Source organism: Mytilus edulis, chromosome 2 (genome assembly GCF_963676685.1).
Source record: "Mytilus edulis chromosome 2, xbMytEdul2.2, whole genome shotgun sequence".
NCBI classification, from domain to species: domain Eukaryota; kingdom Metazoa; phylum Mollusca; class Bivalvia; order Mytilida; family Mytilidae; genus Mytilus; species Mytilus edulis.
Window position 1 is genome coordinate 43,758,851 of NC_092345.1, and position 16,430 is coordinate 43,775,280.

General features: G+C 31.8%; 1 protein-coding gene across 1 annotated transcript in view; it reads left to right on the top strand.

The window, feature by feature from the left end:
• Positions 1 to 16,430, top strand: part of LOC139512205 (citron rho-interacting kinase-like) — a 63,818-nt gene that overhangs the window by 13,308 nt on the left and 34,080 nt on the right. The window contains exons 12-21 of the mRNA XM_071299628.1: positions 4,553 to 4,715; positions 5,356 to 5,481; positions 6,985 to 7,092; positions 10,159 to 10,314; positions 10,692 to 10,817; positions 11,969 to 12,049; positions 12,386 to 12,502; positions 14,183 to 14,313; positions 14,612 to 15,187; positions 15,513 to 15,777. Of these exons, the coding sequence (XP_071155729.1) occupies positions 4,553 to 4,715; positions 5,356 to 5,481; positions 6,985 to 7,092; positions 10,159 to 10,314; positions 10,692 to 10,817; positions 11,969 to 12,049; positions 12,386 to 12,502; positions 14,183 to 14,313; positions 14,612 to 15,187; positions 15,513 to 15,777 (1,849 nt within the window). The remainder of the gene's footprint in view (positions 1 to 4,552; positions 4,716 to 5,355; positions 5,482 to 6,984; positions 7,093 to 10,158; positions 10,315 to 10,691; positions 10,818 to 11,968; positions 12,050 to 12,385; positions 12,503 to 14,182; positions 14,314 to 14,611; positions 15,188 to 15,512; positions 15,778 to 16,430) is intronic.

Sequence of the window (16,430 nt, forward strand, 5' to 3'; positions counted from 1 at the left end):
GGCATCTAGTAAAATCGGCACCTATTTAAAATTCAATTCGGCATCCAATAATACTTGATATAATATATGGGACTGGGACTATTTAAGTTTGTAATTTAAGTATACTAGCATAAAAGTCCCCCACGGTCCCAGCTTGTCTGGCAAATCAGCCATCGGACATCAGAGTAATCTCGAACTATGAAGTGAAATACCTTCTCTCTCTCTCTCAGTGACTGCTGTGGAAAGTAAACTTGGAATTGATAGCACACAAATAAAACACAATAAGTACATTGCTCGTACACTTGTATCCGGGATTAGCTATTTTTAAAGTTGAGTGACTATTCAGATTTATATTACCTTTGCATGTGCAGTTGAATTAGTTTTGAAAATAATACTATCCAGCTGTACCAGGCCTTGCGGTCATAAAACTTTCGAGTCAGTTTTTTTGTACTCATGCTCGAAAATCAACCAATGAAATTGCTTGATTTCTTGTTTCGAGCATGATTTTTGTGCTCCAAGCACTGAGCAAAGTTTTATGCCTTCAAGGCCATAGTCCAAATAATTATGACGTCTTGGAAGGCTATTATATTTTTTTTCTTTGAAGCCTTACTTCGACGTCGAAGTAAGGCGTAAAAAAAAATTAAATATAATATCCTTTCAAGACGTCATAATTATTTGGACTATCATGTTCATGCTTTTTTGCAGCAGTATCCTTGGATCAATTTTTTCCTCTTTTCTATTTTGGCCAAATCTCACGAATTTGCTTAATGAAAAGTTGGCAGAACTGCTATTCATGTGTCAATGAAAACTATATGGCAATCGTATCCCTCAGAGCATTCTGCTCTTTGATTTTGATCCTTTACAAATACTGTTCCCGGTTATAATATCAATTTTAAATTCTTGATTTATTTAATTTCACCTAAGATCACTCGAGTACATCCTTAAATAATTTTTTGGTTATTGATTAACATCGTATTAAACATTTTCAAACTAATTTTTAGCTCACCTGGCCCGAACGGCCAAGTGAGCTTTTCTCATCACTTTTTGTCTGTCATCCAAATTAAGCCAAATTAAACCAAACTTGGCCACAATCATTATTGGGGTATCTAGTTTAGAAAATGTGTCTGGTGACCCGTCCATTCAACCAAGATGGCTGCCACAGCTAAAAATAGAACATAGGGGTAAAATGCAGTTTTTATACGCCCGGGACGGGACGTATTATGGTATACCGTTGTCCGTCCGTCCGTCCGTCCGTCCGTCGTCCACACTTCGGACAATAACTCAAAAAGGCTTCCACCAATGTCCATGAAACTTTAGTGAATTGTTTATATCTATTGATGTAAGCTCCCTTTCAATTTTTATAAATTTCAGATTTTAAGTTTTGGATTTATGGGGCTTTATTCATAAAAAAAAAGGGGGATTTTTAACACTTCGGACAATAACTCAAAAAGGCTTTCACCAATGTCCATCAAACTTTGGTGAATTGTTTATATCTATTGATGTAAGCTCCCTTTTAAAAAAGGGGGATTTTTAACATTTCGGACAATAACTCAAAAAGGCTTTCACCAATGTCCATGAAACTTTGGTGAATTGTTTATATCTATTGATGTAAACTCCCTTTCAATTTTTATAAATTTCAGATTTCACATTTTCTTGTTATGAATTTTTATGCTTAAAAAAGGGGGAATTTTCCAATAAAAGACAAGTTAAAAGAGCAACGGGCGTATTATGCGCTAAAGCGCAGCCCTTTATTGGCTTATAACTCAAAAACCAAAGCATTTAGAGCATATCTGACGGGGTTAAATTGTTTATCAGGTCAAGATCTATCTGCCCTTAAATTTTCAGATGGATTGGACAACCGTTGTTGGGTTGCTGCCCCTGATTTGGTAATTTTAAGGAAATTTTGCCGTTTTTTTGTTATTATCTTGAATATTTTTATAGATAGAGATAAACTGTAAACAGCACTAATGTACAGCAAAGTAAGACCTAAAATTAAGTCAACTGACCAAAATAGTCAATTGACCCCCGAAGGAGTTATTGTCCTTTATAGACAATTTTCATAATATTTGTAAATTTTTACTAACATTTTCCACTGAAACTACTGGGCCAAGTTCATTATAGATAGAGATAATTGTAGGCAGCAAGAATGTTCATTAAAGTAAGATGTAAAAACACATCACCATCACCAAAACACAATTTTGTCATGAATCCCCCTGCTTCCTTTGTTTAATATTCACATAGACCAAGGTGAGCGACACTTTGGTAATTGATTGTATTATTAAAGATATTAAAGATATTTTCAAACTTGAAGTTTCTGTTCTGTGAAAAAATTTGAGCAAAGGAAATTTTTAAATTATGGACATTGCTTATTGCATTTCATTGTGTCTGTCCCATTATAAAAAAAAACTGAACTACTCTATACCACTATATAAATCTTTGTCGGAACATATCAGAAATGAACAAAACAGTAAATCAGATAAACTGGCAAATAATTCTAAATGAACCTTCAAATTCTTGACTAATGTTTTGATGTCCTACTTTGAAATTCCAAGTATATAATTACCATTAACATGTAATTGTCCAGAAAATAAATGTAAAATGTTCTGCTGGACATTAAGCAGCATTCAATCAAGATAAGCTAACATTTGGCAGTCTATGTATATTTGAGAATTTTATTCCTGGTTTTCATGCTTTTTTAGCTCACCTGGCCCGAAGGGCCAAGTGAGCTTTTCCCATCACTTGGCTTCCGGCGTCTGTCGTCGTCGTCCGTCGTCGTCCGTCGTCGTTAACTTTTACAAAAATCTTCTCCTCTGAAACTACTGGGCCAAATTAAACCAAACTTGGCCACAATCATCATTGGGGTATCTAGTTTAAAAAATGTGTGGCGTGACCTGGCCAACCAACCAAGATGGCCGCCATGGCTAAAAATAGAACATAAGGGTAAAATGCAGTTTTTGGCTTATAACTCAAAAACCAAAGCATTTAGAGCAAATCTGACAGGGGTAAAATTGTTTATCAGGTCAAGATCTATCTGCCCTCAAATTTTCAGATGAATCCGACAACCCGTTATTGGGTTGCTGCCCCTGAACTGGTAATTTTAGGGAATTTTTGCTGTTTTTGGCTATTATCTTGAATATTATTATAGATAGAGATAAACTGTAAACAGCAATAATGTTCAGCAAAGTAAGATTTACAAATAAGTCAACATGACCAAAATGGTCAGTTGACCCCTTTAGGAGTTATTGACCTTTATAGTCAATTTTTAACCATTTTTCGTAAATCTTAGTAATCTTTTACAAAAATCTTCTCCTCTGAAACTACTGGGCCAAATTAATCCAAACTTGGCCACAATCATCTTTGGGATATCTAGTTTAAAAAATTTGTGGCGTGACCCGGCCAACCAACCAAGATGGCCGCCATGGCTAAAAATAGAACATAGGGGTAAAATGCAGTTTTTGGCTTATAACTCAAAAACCAAAGCATTTAGAGCAAATCTGACAGCAGTAAAAGTGTTTATCAGGTCAAGATCTATCTGTCCTGAAATTTTCAGATGAATCGGACAACCTGTTGTTGGGTTGCTGCCCCTGAATTGGTAATTTTAAGGAAATTTTGCTGTTTTTGGTTATTATCTTGAATATTATTATAGATAGAGATAAACTGTAAACAGCAATAATGTTCAGCAAAGTAAGATTTACAAATAAGTCAGCATGACCAAAATGGTCAGTTGACCCCTGAAGGAGTTATTGCCCTTTATAGTCAATTTTTAACCAATTTTTCATAAATCTTAGTAATCTTTTACAAAAATCTTCTTCTCTGAAACTACTGGGCCAAATTAAACTAAACTTTGCCACAATCATCATTGGGGTAATTTGTTTAAAAAATGTGTGGCGTGACCTGGCCAATCAACCAAAATGGCTGCCACGGCTAATAATAGAACATAGGGGTAAAATACAGTTTTTGGCTTATAACTCAAAAACCGAAGCATTAAGAGAAAATCTGACAGGGTTTAATTGTTTATCAGGTCAAGATCTATCTGCCCTGATGTTTTCACATGGATCGGACAACCCGTTGTTAGGTTACTGTCCTGAATTGGTAATTTTAAGGAAATTTTGCCGTTTTTTGTTATTATCTTGAATATTATTATAGATAGAGATAAACTGTATACAGCAATAATGTTCAGCAAAATAAGATCTACAAATAAGTTTTGCATGACCAAAATAGTCAATTGACCCCCTAAGGAGTTATTGCCCTTTATAGTTAATTTTTAACATTTTTCATAAATTTTTGTAAATTTGTAGAAAATATTTTCCACTGTAATTACTGGGCCAAGTTCATTATAGACAGAGATAATTGTAGCAACAAGAATGTTCAGTAAAGTAAGATCTACAAACTCATCACTATCACCAAAACACAATTATGTCATGAATTTATCCGTGTCCATTATTTAATATGCATAAGACCAAGGTGAGCGACACAGGCTCTTTAGAGCCTCTAGTTTAATTTAATGAAATTTAAAGCAAAAGTTATATATACTTATTCAAGAACTGGTGAAATACATTATTTTCTCTCACAGATCACAAGTAGACGAACTGCAAGACTTGGTAGCAGAATTAGAAAAAGAAAAGAAGAAAATGTTAAAAAAGATTGCAGACAGAGATAAGCAGCTAAAGTTAAACAAAGAACAGCTTATCCAGAACAAAAAGCAAATAGATAGGTTACAGGGTCGTTTAGACAAGGTACAGTTATGTATAATATTCTGTCTGTTGTTCGGAATAAGATGTTTTTACATACAATTAGAAAACACAGATGTAGCATTATTGATGTCCATCAAAGAATTGCAATTAAACTTGTTGTAACTTGTAGGAGCCTTCTTGAATGTTAAGGCTGGGATATTGCTCTTTGTTTAATGGTTACTGTGATTTTTAAGGAAAATAACAGCAATTTTTTATGCCTCATTTACGGGCATTATGTTTTCTGGTCTCTGCATTCGTTTGTCTGTCTGTCCCGCTTTAGGTTAAAGTTTTTGGTTGAGGTAGTTTTTTATGAAGTTGAAGTCCAATCAACTTAAAACTTAGTACACATGTTCCCTATGATATGATCTTTCTAATTTTAATGTCAAATTAGAAATCTTACCCCATTTTCACGGTCCACTGAACATTGAAAATGATAGTGAAGACGGGGCATGCGGATGGGGCATCCGTGTACTAGGGACACATTCTTGTTTTTTAATATCTTTTGGTCATTGCATATCTGTTTACTTTACTACACCTTATTTGGTGTCAAAATTAATTCATAGAAAAACCATCTGCTTGCTTTTATTGAGAAATCCCAGATAGAAAATCTTTGGTATTATATTTAAAATGTTTTGTATTTAAGGAAAGAAGAAAATCTAGAGATGACCAAAAGAGGGATTTGACATTACTAGAAACTAGGGAAGATACATGGAGAAGTCAGTTAGAAGACAAAAATATTGAAATAGCAGAACTTAATAATAAATTGCAGGTTTGTATACAGATATTAAAACAAAAGAAAATAAATAAAACATTAATTCATTTGTCTGTAATACTGTTATATAGATGTAAACCTTTTACCTGAAAGAAGTCACATCTGTTTTACATAGAGATAAACAAAGATAAATTTCTCTCTAAAATTGCTTAAAATAAAACAGCATAATTAAGGATACTTTATCAGGAATTATCTAAGTTCGGCTTGTGCAATTTTGATGTGAAAAATAAAGTCTCTTTGTAGATAAGTTCTAACCTTTGTTCTGATGTAATGGCTCTTGTGGTACTCAGGAAAGGCACTTTCAAAATGTGATAAGCATCTTTAGAGATGAAATTTAGAATTAACCCTAATTTTTACTGTATCTGAGCCCTCCCTGCTCCCCTCAATTCAAAGTGTTTTACTTGAGTCCCACATATGTTTATTTATTTATGGCTGCTCCATCAAAACTGTTTTGATGGAGCAGCCATAAATAAATCTCACAGAAGGCAAAGTGTAAATAGAGGGCAGACTTTTGCCACGTCCACTTGTATTTTTTGTCCATCTGAGTTAAGCCTTTTTCAACTGATTTTTATAGTTCCTTCTTATGTTGTACTGTTATACCACTGTCCCAGGTTAGGGGGAGGGTTGGGATCCCGCTAACATGTTTAACCCCGCCACATTATTTATGTATGTGCCTGTCCCAAGTCAGGAGCCTGTAATTCAGTGGTTGTCGTTTGTTTATGTGTTACATATTTGTCTTTCGTTCATTTTTTTACATAAATAAGGCCGTTAGTTTTCTCGTTTGAATTGTTTTACATTGTCTTATCGGGCCTTTTATAGCTGTCTATGCGGTATGGGCCTTGCTCATTGTTGAAGGCCGTACGGTGACCTATAGTTGTTAATGTCTGTGTCATTTTGGTCTTTTGTGGATAGTTGTCTCATTGGCAATCATACCACATCTTCTTTTTTATATTTTGGATTTTTTTATGAAACTTGTTGAACTTGAATCTGAATAAAGAAATATTGGTACATGAAGCATTTGAGCTTTCAGATGTACAATTTATAAAATAAATATTTCTGAAATGTATTTAGAGTACATTAAGAGGAGGTAAAAATCTTATTTTATCTCTTTAAAAATTTCCATAGGAAATTATTAAATATGACAAAAATAGGCATTACATCATAAAGCATCATGCTACAAAATTATAATTCATTATGTTTATTTTCAGAGACCACTCAAAAATTACTGATTTAGATGGTAAAAACAAATTTGGTTATTGGTAACATATTCAGATCATTAGTAGTTAAATTCTTAGTTTAGAGACAAAAAAATGTAAGAACTTGTATTTATGTAGGGTTAATATAGATATAAAACGATTGAAACTGAAGTGTTCATAGCAATAATATATGATACTTTGTCTAAAGTGCAAATAAATGCAATATCATTTGCCAGTTAACATGGTATAAAGTAGTGATGTACTCAAGATATTTTTTCAACACTTGTACATATATCTTTGACAGGAAATGGATGATTTGGTTGATGCTTTTGAAGTTCAAGAAAAAGAATTTATGGAACGAGAGCAGTATCTTTTGAGTAAATTGCAAGATAGTCAAGAAGTTGATAAAGTGGTTAGTGTAATAGAATACATTAATTTATTTATTTCTGTCTTTTATTAGGTTTTTCATTAGTTAAATAGTTAAATTCTTAGTTTAGAGACAAAAAAATGTAAGAACTTGTATTTATGTAGGGTAAATATAGATATTAAAATATGTGTTTATCTATACTAGGGTTAATTTTGTACAATAAAAGGCCACACTTACATTGTTTTGGTTTGCCCAAAGGTAGAGACAGTGGGTAGGTACATGAACATAGTTTTTTTCTTTTTTTTTCCATCAAAGAAAAATTTAAGTGTTAGATGTTTGTTTAGTTGTGATGCTTAGCTGAAAAAAAAATCACATCAGGACAATAAAAGAATTTGAGTAGGCAGCCATTTTCTTGGTAGGTAGGGTTAGGGAAAACCAAAAAAATTGTGCAGTATAATTGATTCTCCATTGTGTCTGTTTTTGTTAGGTTGATATGATTGAGGTCTGTAACATATCCATTGAAGCATCTATTAAACTGCAGGTAAAGCAACCCATCAATATACTGCTTACAGCATGGACAGTTCTTTGATTCTACAGATTTTATACACTGCAATTATTATATCACATTTTGTTTCAAATAATGCTAGGATCTTTTCTTTTAAATTTCTTGGTCATGCAAATTACCCTTTACTTAGACTTGGGAAAATCAAATAAGCATGTCTGTCATCTTAGTTTTAAATTTGATTTGGACTTTTTTTATAAACAAAATTTAATGAAATAAGTACAAAGGTCCAATAAACTTAAAATAGCAAAATTTAGGAGGAATATAAACTTATTGAAGCCTATATGATGACTTTGAATTCTGATGGATAGTTTTCACATTGGCAATCAGACCACATCTCCTTATTTAATATTTTTTCAAACATACAAAAAAATACTTTAAGAAATATATTTTTGTATATTTAAAGAAAGTGTGTTGAGACTTATAATTTTTTTACTTTTATAGAAATAGGTATTGAGAAAACTACATCAGACATCTGAACCCCTACCATTTTTTATAACTTTTCTGTTGGAATAGTTCAAAGTAAATATTTTATCAAAGAACAAATGCCCATACCAATTTATAACCAGAATTGGAAAAATAGAGAATCTCATATATTCAGTATATTAGTGGTGGTGATAGTTGCTTTAATGCCAGAATATAAAAGTCATTATTTGATAACCAGAACAGAAAAAAACAGTAATTATGTCACATTTTTGGAAGGTTGCATGAAGTTTGGCAGGTTAGAAAAAATTGTGTAATCATTTGTGAAGCTTTTTAAAATGTTTATATTTGCATTGAACTTTTTGTCCACTTTTTGTCCATTTTTTCAAATATTTGTTGCTAATTTTCCCCGATATCAAAACTTACTCAATGTTTAACTGCTTATTTGCTAAATGTACAATTACAAGTTTAATAAATTTCTATGTACACACATTGACAATATGTACATCACTTTGTGTACACTATAGTTTGTGTGCATTGTGTGCATAATTTCCAGAATGGTTAAACAAACAGATTCAAAACGTATTATTTAAATTTATTCTACCTAGGAATATGAGGTATCTGTATTATGTTTGTACTAGAAAGTAGAATTTGATGTTTTATAATGTAACTGTGTGTATCTTTGATTTGTACACATGTTTTATAATGTTACTGCTTGTATCTATAATTTTTACACATGGTTGATGGTCATGCTATGTTAATTTAGCATTGATGACAATCTGTTCTCTGATCATATTTATAAGGTAACAACTTATAAAGTTTACATTCAGATTGTCCTCACTCTATAACATAAGGGTTGGTCTGTGTGTGTAAAGTTTTCATTGGTAGAGGGGTGCAAAATTTATGTTTTGTTTGATAATGAAAAAGACCCAGTGACAAAACTAGAATAGTCCCAAGTTTATATAGTTCCTCAGTTATATCGCCTGAAATAAACTAGACACAATGTTGGATGTATTTTTAGTTTTGTGTTTTAAGGTTGCAAGCCTCAATGATATATACCTGATGTCTATATAAGTTCCCAAGTGCTCACTTAGATCATGTTTTATAAGAGTCAAGAGCTATTGATTAGAGGGTTTTGGTGTAATTTTGAATGAAATTGCATTTGTTGTTTGTTATCATTTTTATTCTCAATTATTATTATACATACCATACTTATTGTTATATTGCTCTGACCTATATATAGCATCTGTTCATCCAACAAATATTTGAGTCTCACTCTTTAGACAGAATGAAATGACTCAATATTTTGTTACAAGTGGTTTTTCTTTCTTATCTTTCAGCCATCTACTTCATATTTTCTGATAAATTGAATTACAACTAGTGGTATGCTAGCATGACAATGCATACATTCTTGTTTTGATAATATTCATAACTGTACATGTTGAGTATTTATAATTTTCACAAGAAAGATATACATTGAGCTCAAAAGAGATTTATTTATTGAATTTACTTGAAAATTGCTGCCCTATTGTTTTGACAGACTAACAAAGCAGGCCTACTCTCCTCAAAGAAATTTCATTGGTATACTATTTGTATCATTTTTATCTTACAAGCACGACTTTGGCCGAATCCTGTAATATGCTTTTATATTGCCTGCATTCCAATATAAATATTTAAAAAATATATTTTGTTAATGGTTCTCCCCTTAAAAAACTCACGTCATTAGAAATTATCAGAATAATTCATAATTTTTTTTTAAATGGTTGATCTGAAGATAATTAATTGATCTGTTAAAGAAATTTGTATTTGTTAAACGCAGAAAATTATTGAAAGTGAAATTATAAGATTTTTTTCACCCTTACAAGACTACATGTATTACCTACAAACATTCCTGACGCTGATGGAATATGTTGAGACAGCTTTTATCAGTTAGTATAGTACTACATTTTATAATTTGGGTATTTGGAGAAAAAGATTGTCTTCACACATCTGTACCTAATATAGTATCTGCCTATTTTCAATTTTGTCACTGCAACTGGACTTTTAACAAACTAAAAAGTTGTCATTTTTAACTGTAAATGGAGTTGAAAACTAACTCAGTATTTAATGGATATTATCTGTTATAGGAATTACGTGTTTTGTTTCACACCAAGTCAAGAAGCAGGAAATCTGATGGTAAAAGTAGGAAAAGGATAGAAGAACTTACAAGTTTAATTCAGAAGCACTCTTCAGAAGCTGATCTTTTTAGGGAAAAAGAAGAGGATTTCCAAGAACAAAATCAGGTAATTCTTGTAGATCAAAATAGACCCACGGTTAGTTTAAACAATATTTATTCAGATAAATCAACATTAAACTATATTATACAATGAAATAATATAAAGGATTCAGAAACAAGCAATTTGCTTTTACAAATCTGTCTCCTTTACAATACCATTATTTAGACCCACGGTTGTATAAAGAATTACAGAAGAATTTTGCCGACATGCTTATTGTTAAGAAAAAAATGTACTTGAAAGTAAGCAAACTTAACTCTATTGATATTTGTACATGCTCAAGTATATGAACTGTAATACACATACATTTCTTTACCAATGAAAACAAAACCCGACCTTACATGTATGAAAGAAATGAATGTATTATTGTATTTTTTTTCTTACAGAAATTACATTCAGAAATAGAGATGCTGAGACATCGAGCAAATGTTTCAAGTCAAACTAAAGACAACCTCTTAGAACAAGTTAAAGTTTATCAGGAGGAAATAAATGAACTAAAGAACAAAATCAAGGTATATAATTATGACAATTTTTTTTTTTTCAAAAAGGAAAAAGTTAAAAAGAGTCATAAACTGCAAAATTCATGTTTACCAAATTGACTCAAACTCTCACTATACATAGTTGGACCCTGTTTGTTAATTTCAGCTGGTATCCATTTAATTTTAAATTCCATTTTATTATACCCCCGCTTTAAAAAAGGGGGGGTATACTGTTTTACCTCTGTCTGTCAGTCCGTCCGTCCGTCCATCAGTCCGTCCGTCAGTCAGTCCGTCCCATGAAACTTTCGTCACATTTTTCTCAGGAACTACACATCCACCCTTTCTGTAATTTAGTATCAACATTTATATATGTCAGCCATACCGTGTGATGCGTTTTCAGATTCATCACTTGACAACTTCCTTTTTACCGAACACTTGTCTGATTTTACACATGATAGCCAAGTTGAAAATTTTCGTCACATTTTTCTCAGGAACTACAATACAAGGATTTCTGAAATTTGGTTTCAGGATTTATATAAGTCCGCTATACCGTGTGATGCGTTTTCAGATTCATCACTCGACAACTTCCTGTTTACCGAACACTTGTATGATTTTACACATGATAGCCAAGTTGAAAATTTTCGTCACATTTTTCTCAGGAACTACAATACAAGGATTTCTGAAATTTGGTTTCAGGATTTATATAAGTCAGCTATACTGTGTGATGCGTTTCTCGACAACTTCCTGTTTACCGAACACTTGTATGATTTTACACATGATAACCAAGTTAAAAATTTTCGTCACATTTTTCTCAGGAACTACAATACAAGGATTTCTGAAATTTGGTTTCAGGATTTTTATAAGTCAGCTATAATGTGTGATGCGTTTTCAGATTCATCACTCGACAACTTCCTGTTTACCGAACACTTGCATATTTTTACACTATTAATATTATCCACTTGCGGCGGGGGTATCATCAGTGAGCAGTAGCTCGCAGTTTCACTTGTTTTTTAAGCCCAGTCCTTTAAAACTTGTGTCCACCATCTTTTCAGTCATTTGCAAATCCTTCAAATAAGTTTCTAACAAGTTCATAGTGCAAACATATCTTTATGTTAATTATGCAGTTGCTAGGTATTTCCACAAATCCCAGTTACATTGACAAATATGATGTATATTTATATCAGAGTTTACAAGAAAGTATTCAGCTGTACATGGAATCAGAAGATACTGCCAAAAGAGAGGATGCTCTTCAGAAGCAGGTCAAGGTAAATAAAAATAACCACTTTTTCAGGATAAGTTAGAAGAACTATGTCTATTAAAAAAAAATTGTATATAAATCAAATGCATATGGTCCATTTTTCATTAATTTTTTGTTTGTGGTTAGATATTTCAAATATAAGAAAAAACTTGATATTAAAGTTGATGTCCTTGCACATTTTTGCAAAAAAATGCCTTATCAAAGTGATTTTGCCTCTTTTTGCCATGATGATATGATAATTCAGATTAAACAATTGGTGGAAAAAACAGACCACGCCAACAACGTCATAAAAATCAGTCACTCCCCAGACAATGTATGAATCTATAATATTATATATATTTAGACCCTAGAGATAGAAGTTGATCTGTTACATGAAGACAAAAGAAAGTTACGGAGTGATGTCACCAAACACCAACAAGAACTAGAAGATAAAAGATTTAAAGTGGCAGAACAAGAGAGGGTAATTAGTAAATTCAATTTGCCGTTTCAGAAATTAAAGCATCATGGGTAATTTCATTGTTCGTACCCCAAAGTGAAAATAATGTTACGTCATTGGTTTAACTTCCATTGTTTATAACGTTTTAAACCAAAAACCAAACAAAACGCTTTGGTGTACGCTTTTGAAAATATTACCCAGGATGCATTAGATTCTGAAACGGTGAATTGCAATCAGATTTTTTTCTATTTTTCCTAAGAATAAGTATTATAAAATCTAAATTTGATGTTATTAGATATCCAAAAGTAAATTTGTGTACTTGGTAACCTACCAGGCTTGACTGAATTTTTAACAGATCTAAATTAAATTATTCTCAGCATGTAGATGAGTTAATTGCAATATTATGATTAATTATTAAAAGTACTGTTTATATTAAGAAAAAATATTGTCTTTTACATTTATTATATATTTTTGCAATATTTAAAGATATCTTTTCTGAGAAGTTCTTTACTTATAATCCCACATGCATATATCATTAACCTTTAATACTATCTGGTTATTTTAAGTCAATTACATGTATATGCTTTGCTTTGCATGGCTGCATATGATTTAGATTACTTTTTTCCTATATACTTGTCCTATTATTATTTTTGTTTAATTTACTAAAACTGTTATTTTTAATGTAGTTTGTAGCTAGAATTACCTATTGTATATTTATATCATTAACATGCATTTTTATTATTTGTATTCCCAATTTTCATCCTTTAAAAAAAAGAAGTTGTCTCCATATATATAAAAAAAAGTGTTGTCTCCCTTTCAGAAATGTTTAAGGAAGGGTGAAAAATGCATTATTGAATATCACAGAACAAATAAAAAATTTAAGTGTCACTAGAGTAGTTAAATGGATAACACATTTAGAATTTCTTTAAATGCTATTTGAAAATACCTGTCTAAAAGGTAAGTATTCTTTCTTAACTTTGTAATGAGAAAAGTGGAATACAACTAATAGTAGCATCTTTAGTATTTATCTGTAGTAGCATGATTTTTATTTTAAAACATACTTGCTAACCTTTTCAGAATTTTGTGGAAGAAACACCATCTAGAAAGATTGCCTTAGTTTTTAATTCTTCACAGTATTTCCATAACTGACACAAATTTGAATGTAACAGTTTAGATTTGGAACAGTTGTGTTTCTTGAAATGATAGTATGCTTATTGCTTGAATTTTTGAGAACAGGCCAATACTTTGAATTTTACATTCAGTTTTCAGTGCACAGTATCCTTCATCAGGTATTCACAAATTTTAGAAGCTTAATACATAAAACATTTATGAGCATCAAAACGAAGTGTACTACCAGTGCAGCAATTTATGCTAACAATTTCTTTGGCCAGGTTTGCCTAAGGTAGTTGAAACCTTAGTTTTAGTGAATTATGAACTTACAAATTTACCAAAATATATCTGTTATTAATTTGACAAGCATGAAGATCTTAAAAATCCACATGAAAATGAAATGGATTTCATTGTTTTTTTTAATGTCCATTTGGGTTTGGAACATTAAATCCCAGGAATTCCTGAGAGCATTCACCAGCTGTCATTGTTAAGGTTAGCAGATATGATTAACTCCTATATATAGCTCCTAGCAGCATGGCAATATAGCTCTTGTGGTGATGGTTAACCCATGCATGACATGTCATTTGTTAATAGGTTATTGCTAATGTTACACAGACAATTTCAAGACAGACAGGCAAGCTAGAAAGAGTGGAGCGACAACTGAATGATACAAGAGACAGAGACATTGATTTGAGGGTGAAGATGAGGGAACAACAAGAACTTCGGTAAGTTGTAATGTCTGTCTGCAGAATGTGAAAAATACATATGTATCTTTTATGAACTGTAGGATAAAAAGCTTCTTTGAAAGTGCATCTATCATGAAAATATGCACAGGTATGCGGAAATATATTTTTCTTTTAAAAAAAACATTGAAATGACAAAATGCAGCTCTACATTGACATAGTACACCTTCTGTTACTATAACTTTCATGTAATAAATGTTAAAGAAATGCAGTGACTAAAATGAAATTTCATTCTTTTGAAAAAATTTTGTATGTTTAAAGTTAAACTGCTATTTTATAGGACTAAACTTTCCAATGAAAGATTTGCAGAGCTTGAAAAACAAAATCGTGATCTAAAGGTTAAAATCAGGGAACTGGAAGAAGAAATAGAGAAGCTGAAATTAACATCGAAACATTCCAACGATCAAACTGACGAAATTTCTCGATTAAAAACAGAAGTTGTAGATAATATAGAAAAACTTAACAGTGTTCAAGAAAAGATGGATCAGTGTAAGAAGGAGAAATTTGACTTGGATAAAAAAGTCCGGGATTTACGGTTAGAGAATGACACTCTGGAAACTTCTTTTAAAAGATCAAAAGATGCAGTAAATCGTCTTGAAAAACAAGTGGAGGAATTGCAAAATGGCCAAAGAGAATTTCAGAGAATAAAACTAGAAAAAGACAGATTAAATTTGAAAGTGAAAGAACTTGAACAGACAGCTGAAAAGGCTGAAGCTGCCGATAAATTCAAACATGAAAGAGATAGTTTAGAAATTAAAGTGCAGAATCTTGAGAAAGATTTAAGTGATTTGAAAATATTATCTTCTAAACGATGGAACAAGGTAGAAGATGCAGAAGATCTCCAACAAGAAAACAAGTAAATAATGATTTAATAATTCATATTTATAAGCAGACTGATATTTTTAAGACATCTCCATTATGCATACAATTAATCCAGGGATGGCTTTTGAAAATGGGATAACTTTACAAGTGTTAATTGGCTTATATTAATTTATAATGCATTTCATTAAAAAAAAACCTGAGGTGATGGTATGTAAATATGCAAATGAAATGGATGATAAGTAAATGTTTTAGTTGAAAAAAAAGAAAATTACACCAACTTGAAACTTTCATTTGGTTCATTTTTAAATTTTAAATGCAAAAAGCTTCATATATACCATAATTTTGGAATTTTTCGCCAGATATTTAGAAAGTAAAATAAAGACACAGCAAGCTACATTGGAACAATTAGAAATCAAACTAAGAAACCTTGAGGAACAGACTAAAGAAATCAGCAAGAAAGATGGAAAGATTAAAAGTCTAATGGAAGAATTAGACAGAATACGTCTGGAGAAAAGGTCAACAGAGGTCAAGTTGTCAGAACTGAACCGTGACCTAGAACAAAAACAGAGACAGAGTACAGACACTAAAAAAGATGTCTTACATGTAGAGGAAAGATTCCAGAAGGTACAGTGTATAATGTTTAATAGATAGATTATTTTTATCTGGATCTAATTGTGTAGGTACAAATTTGCATATTGTTAAAACATCTTAAAAACAATTTATAGAAGCTATCTAGACCATTATTTGTTTGTTTTGATTGAACATCAAATTTTTTTCAGAGGATTCATTTGATGGTGTTGAAATTTGCTTAAATGTATTATGCGTATTGTTATGCGTTTACTTTACTACATTGGTTAGAGGTATAGGGGGAGGGTTGAGATCTCACAAACATGTTTAACCCCGCCGCATTTTTGCACCTGTCCCAAGTCAGGAGCCTCTGGCCTTTGTTAGTCTTGTATTATTTTAATTTTAGTTTCTTGTGTACAATTTGGAAATTAGTATGGCGTTCATTATCACTGGACTAGTATATATTTGTTTAGGGACCAGCTGAAGGGCGCCTCCGGGTGCGGGAATTTCTCGCTACATTGAAGACCTGTTGGTGACCCTCTGCTGTTGTTTTTTTATTTGGTCGGGTTGTTGTCTCTTTGACACATTCCCCATTTCCATTCTCAATTTTATCAAATATCATATAGTATAAAAAAGAAGATGTGGTATTATTGTCAATGAGACAACTATCCACAAAAGACCAAAATGACACAAACATTAACAACTATAGG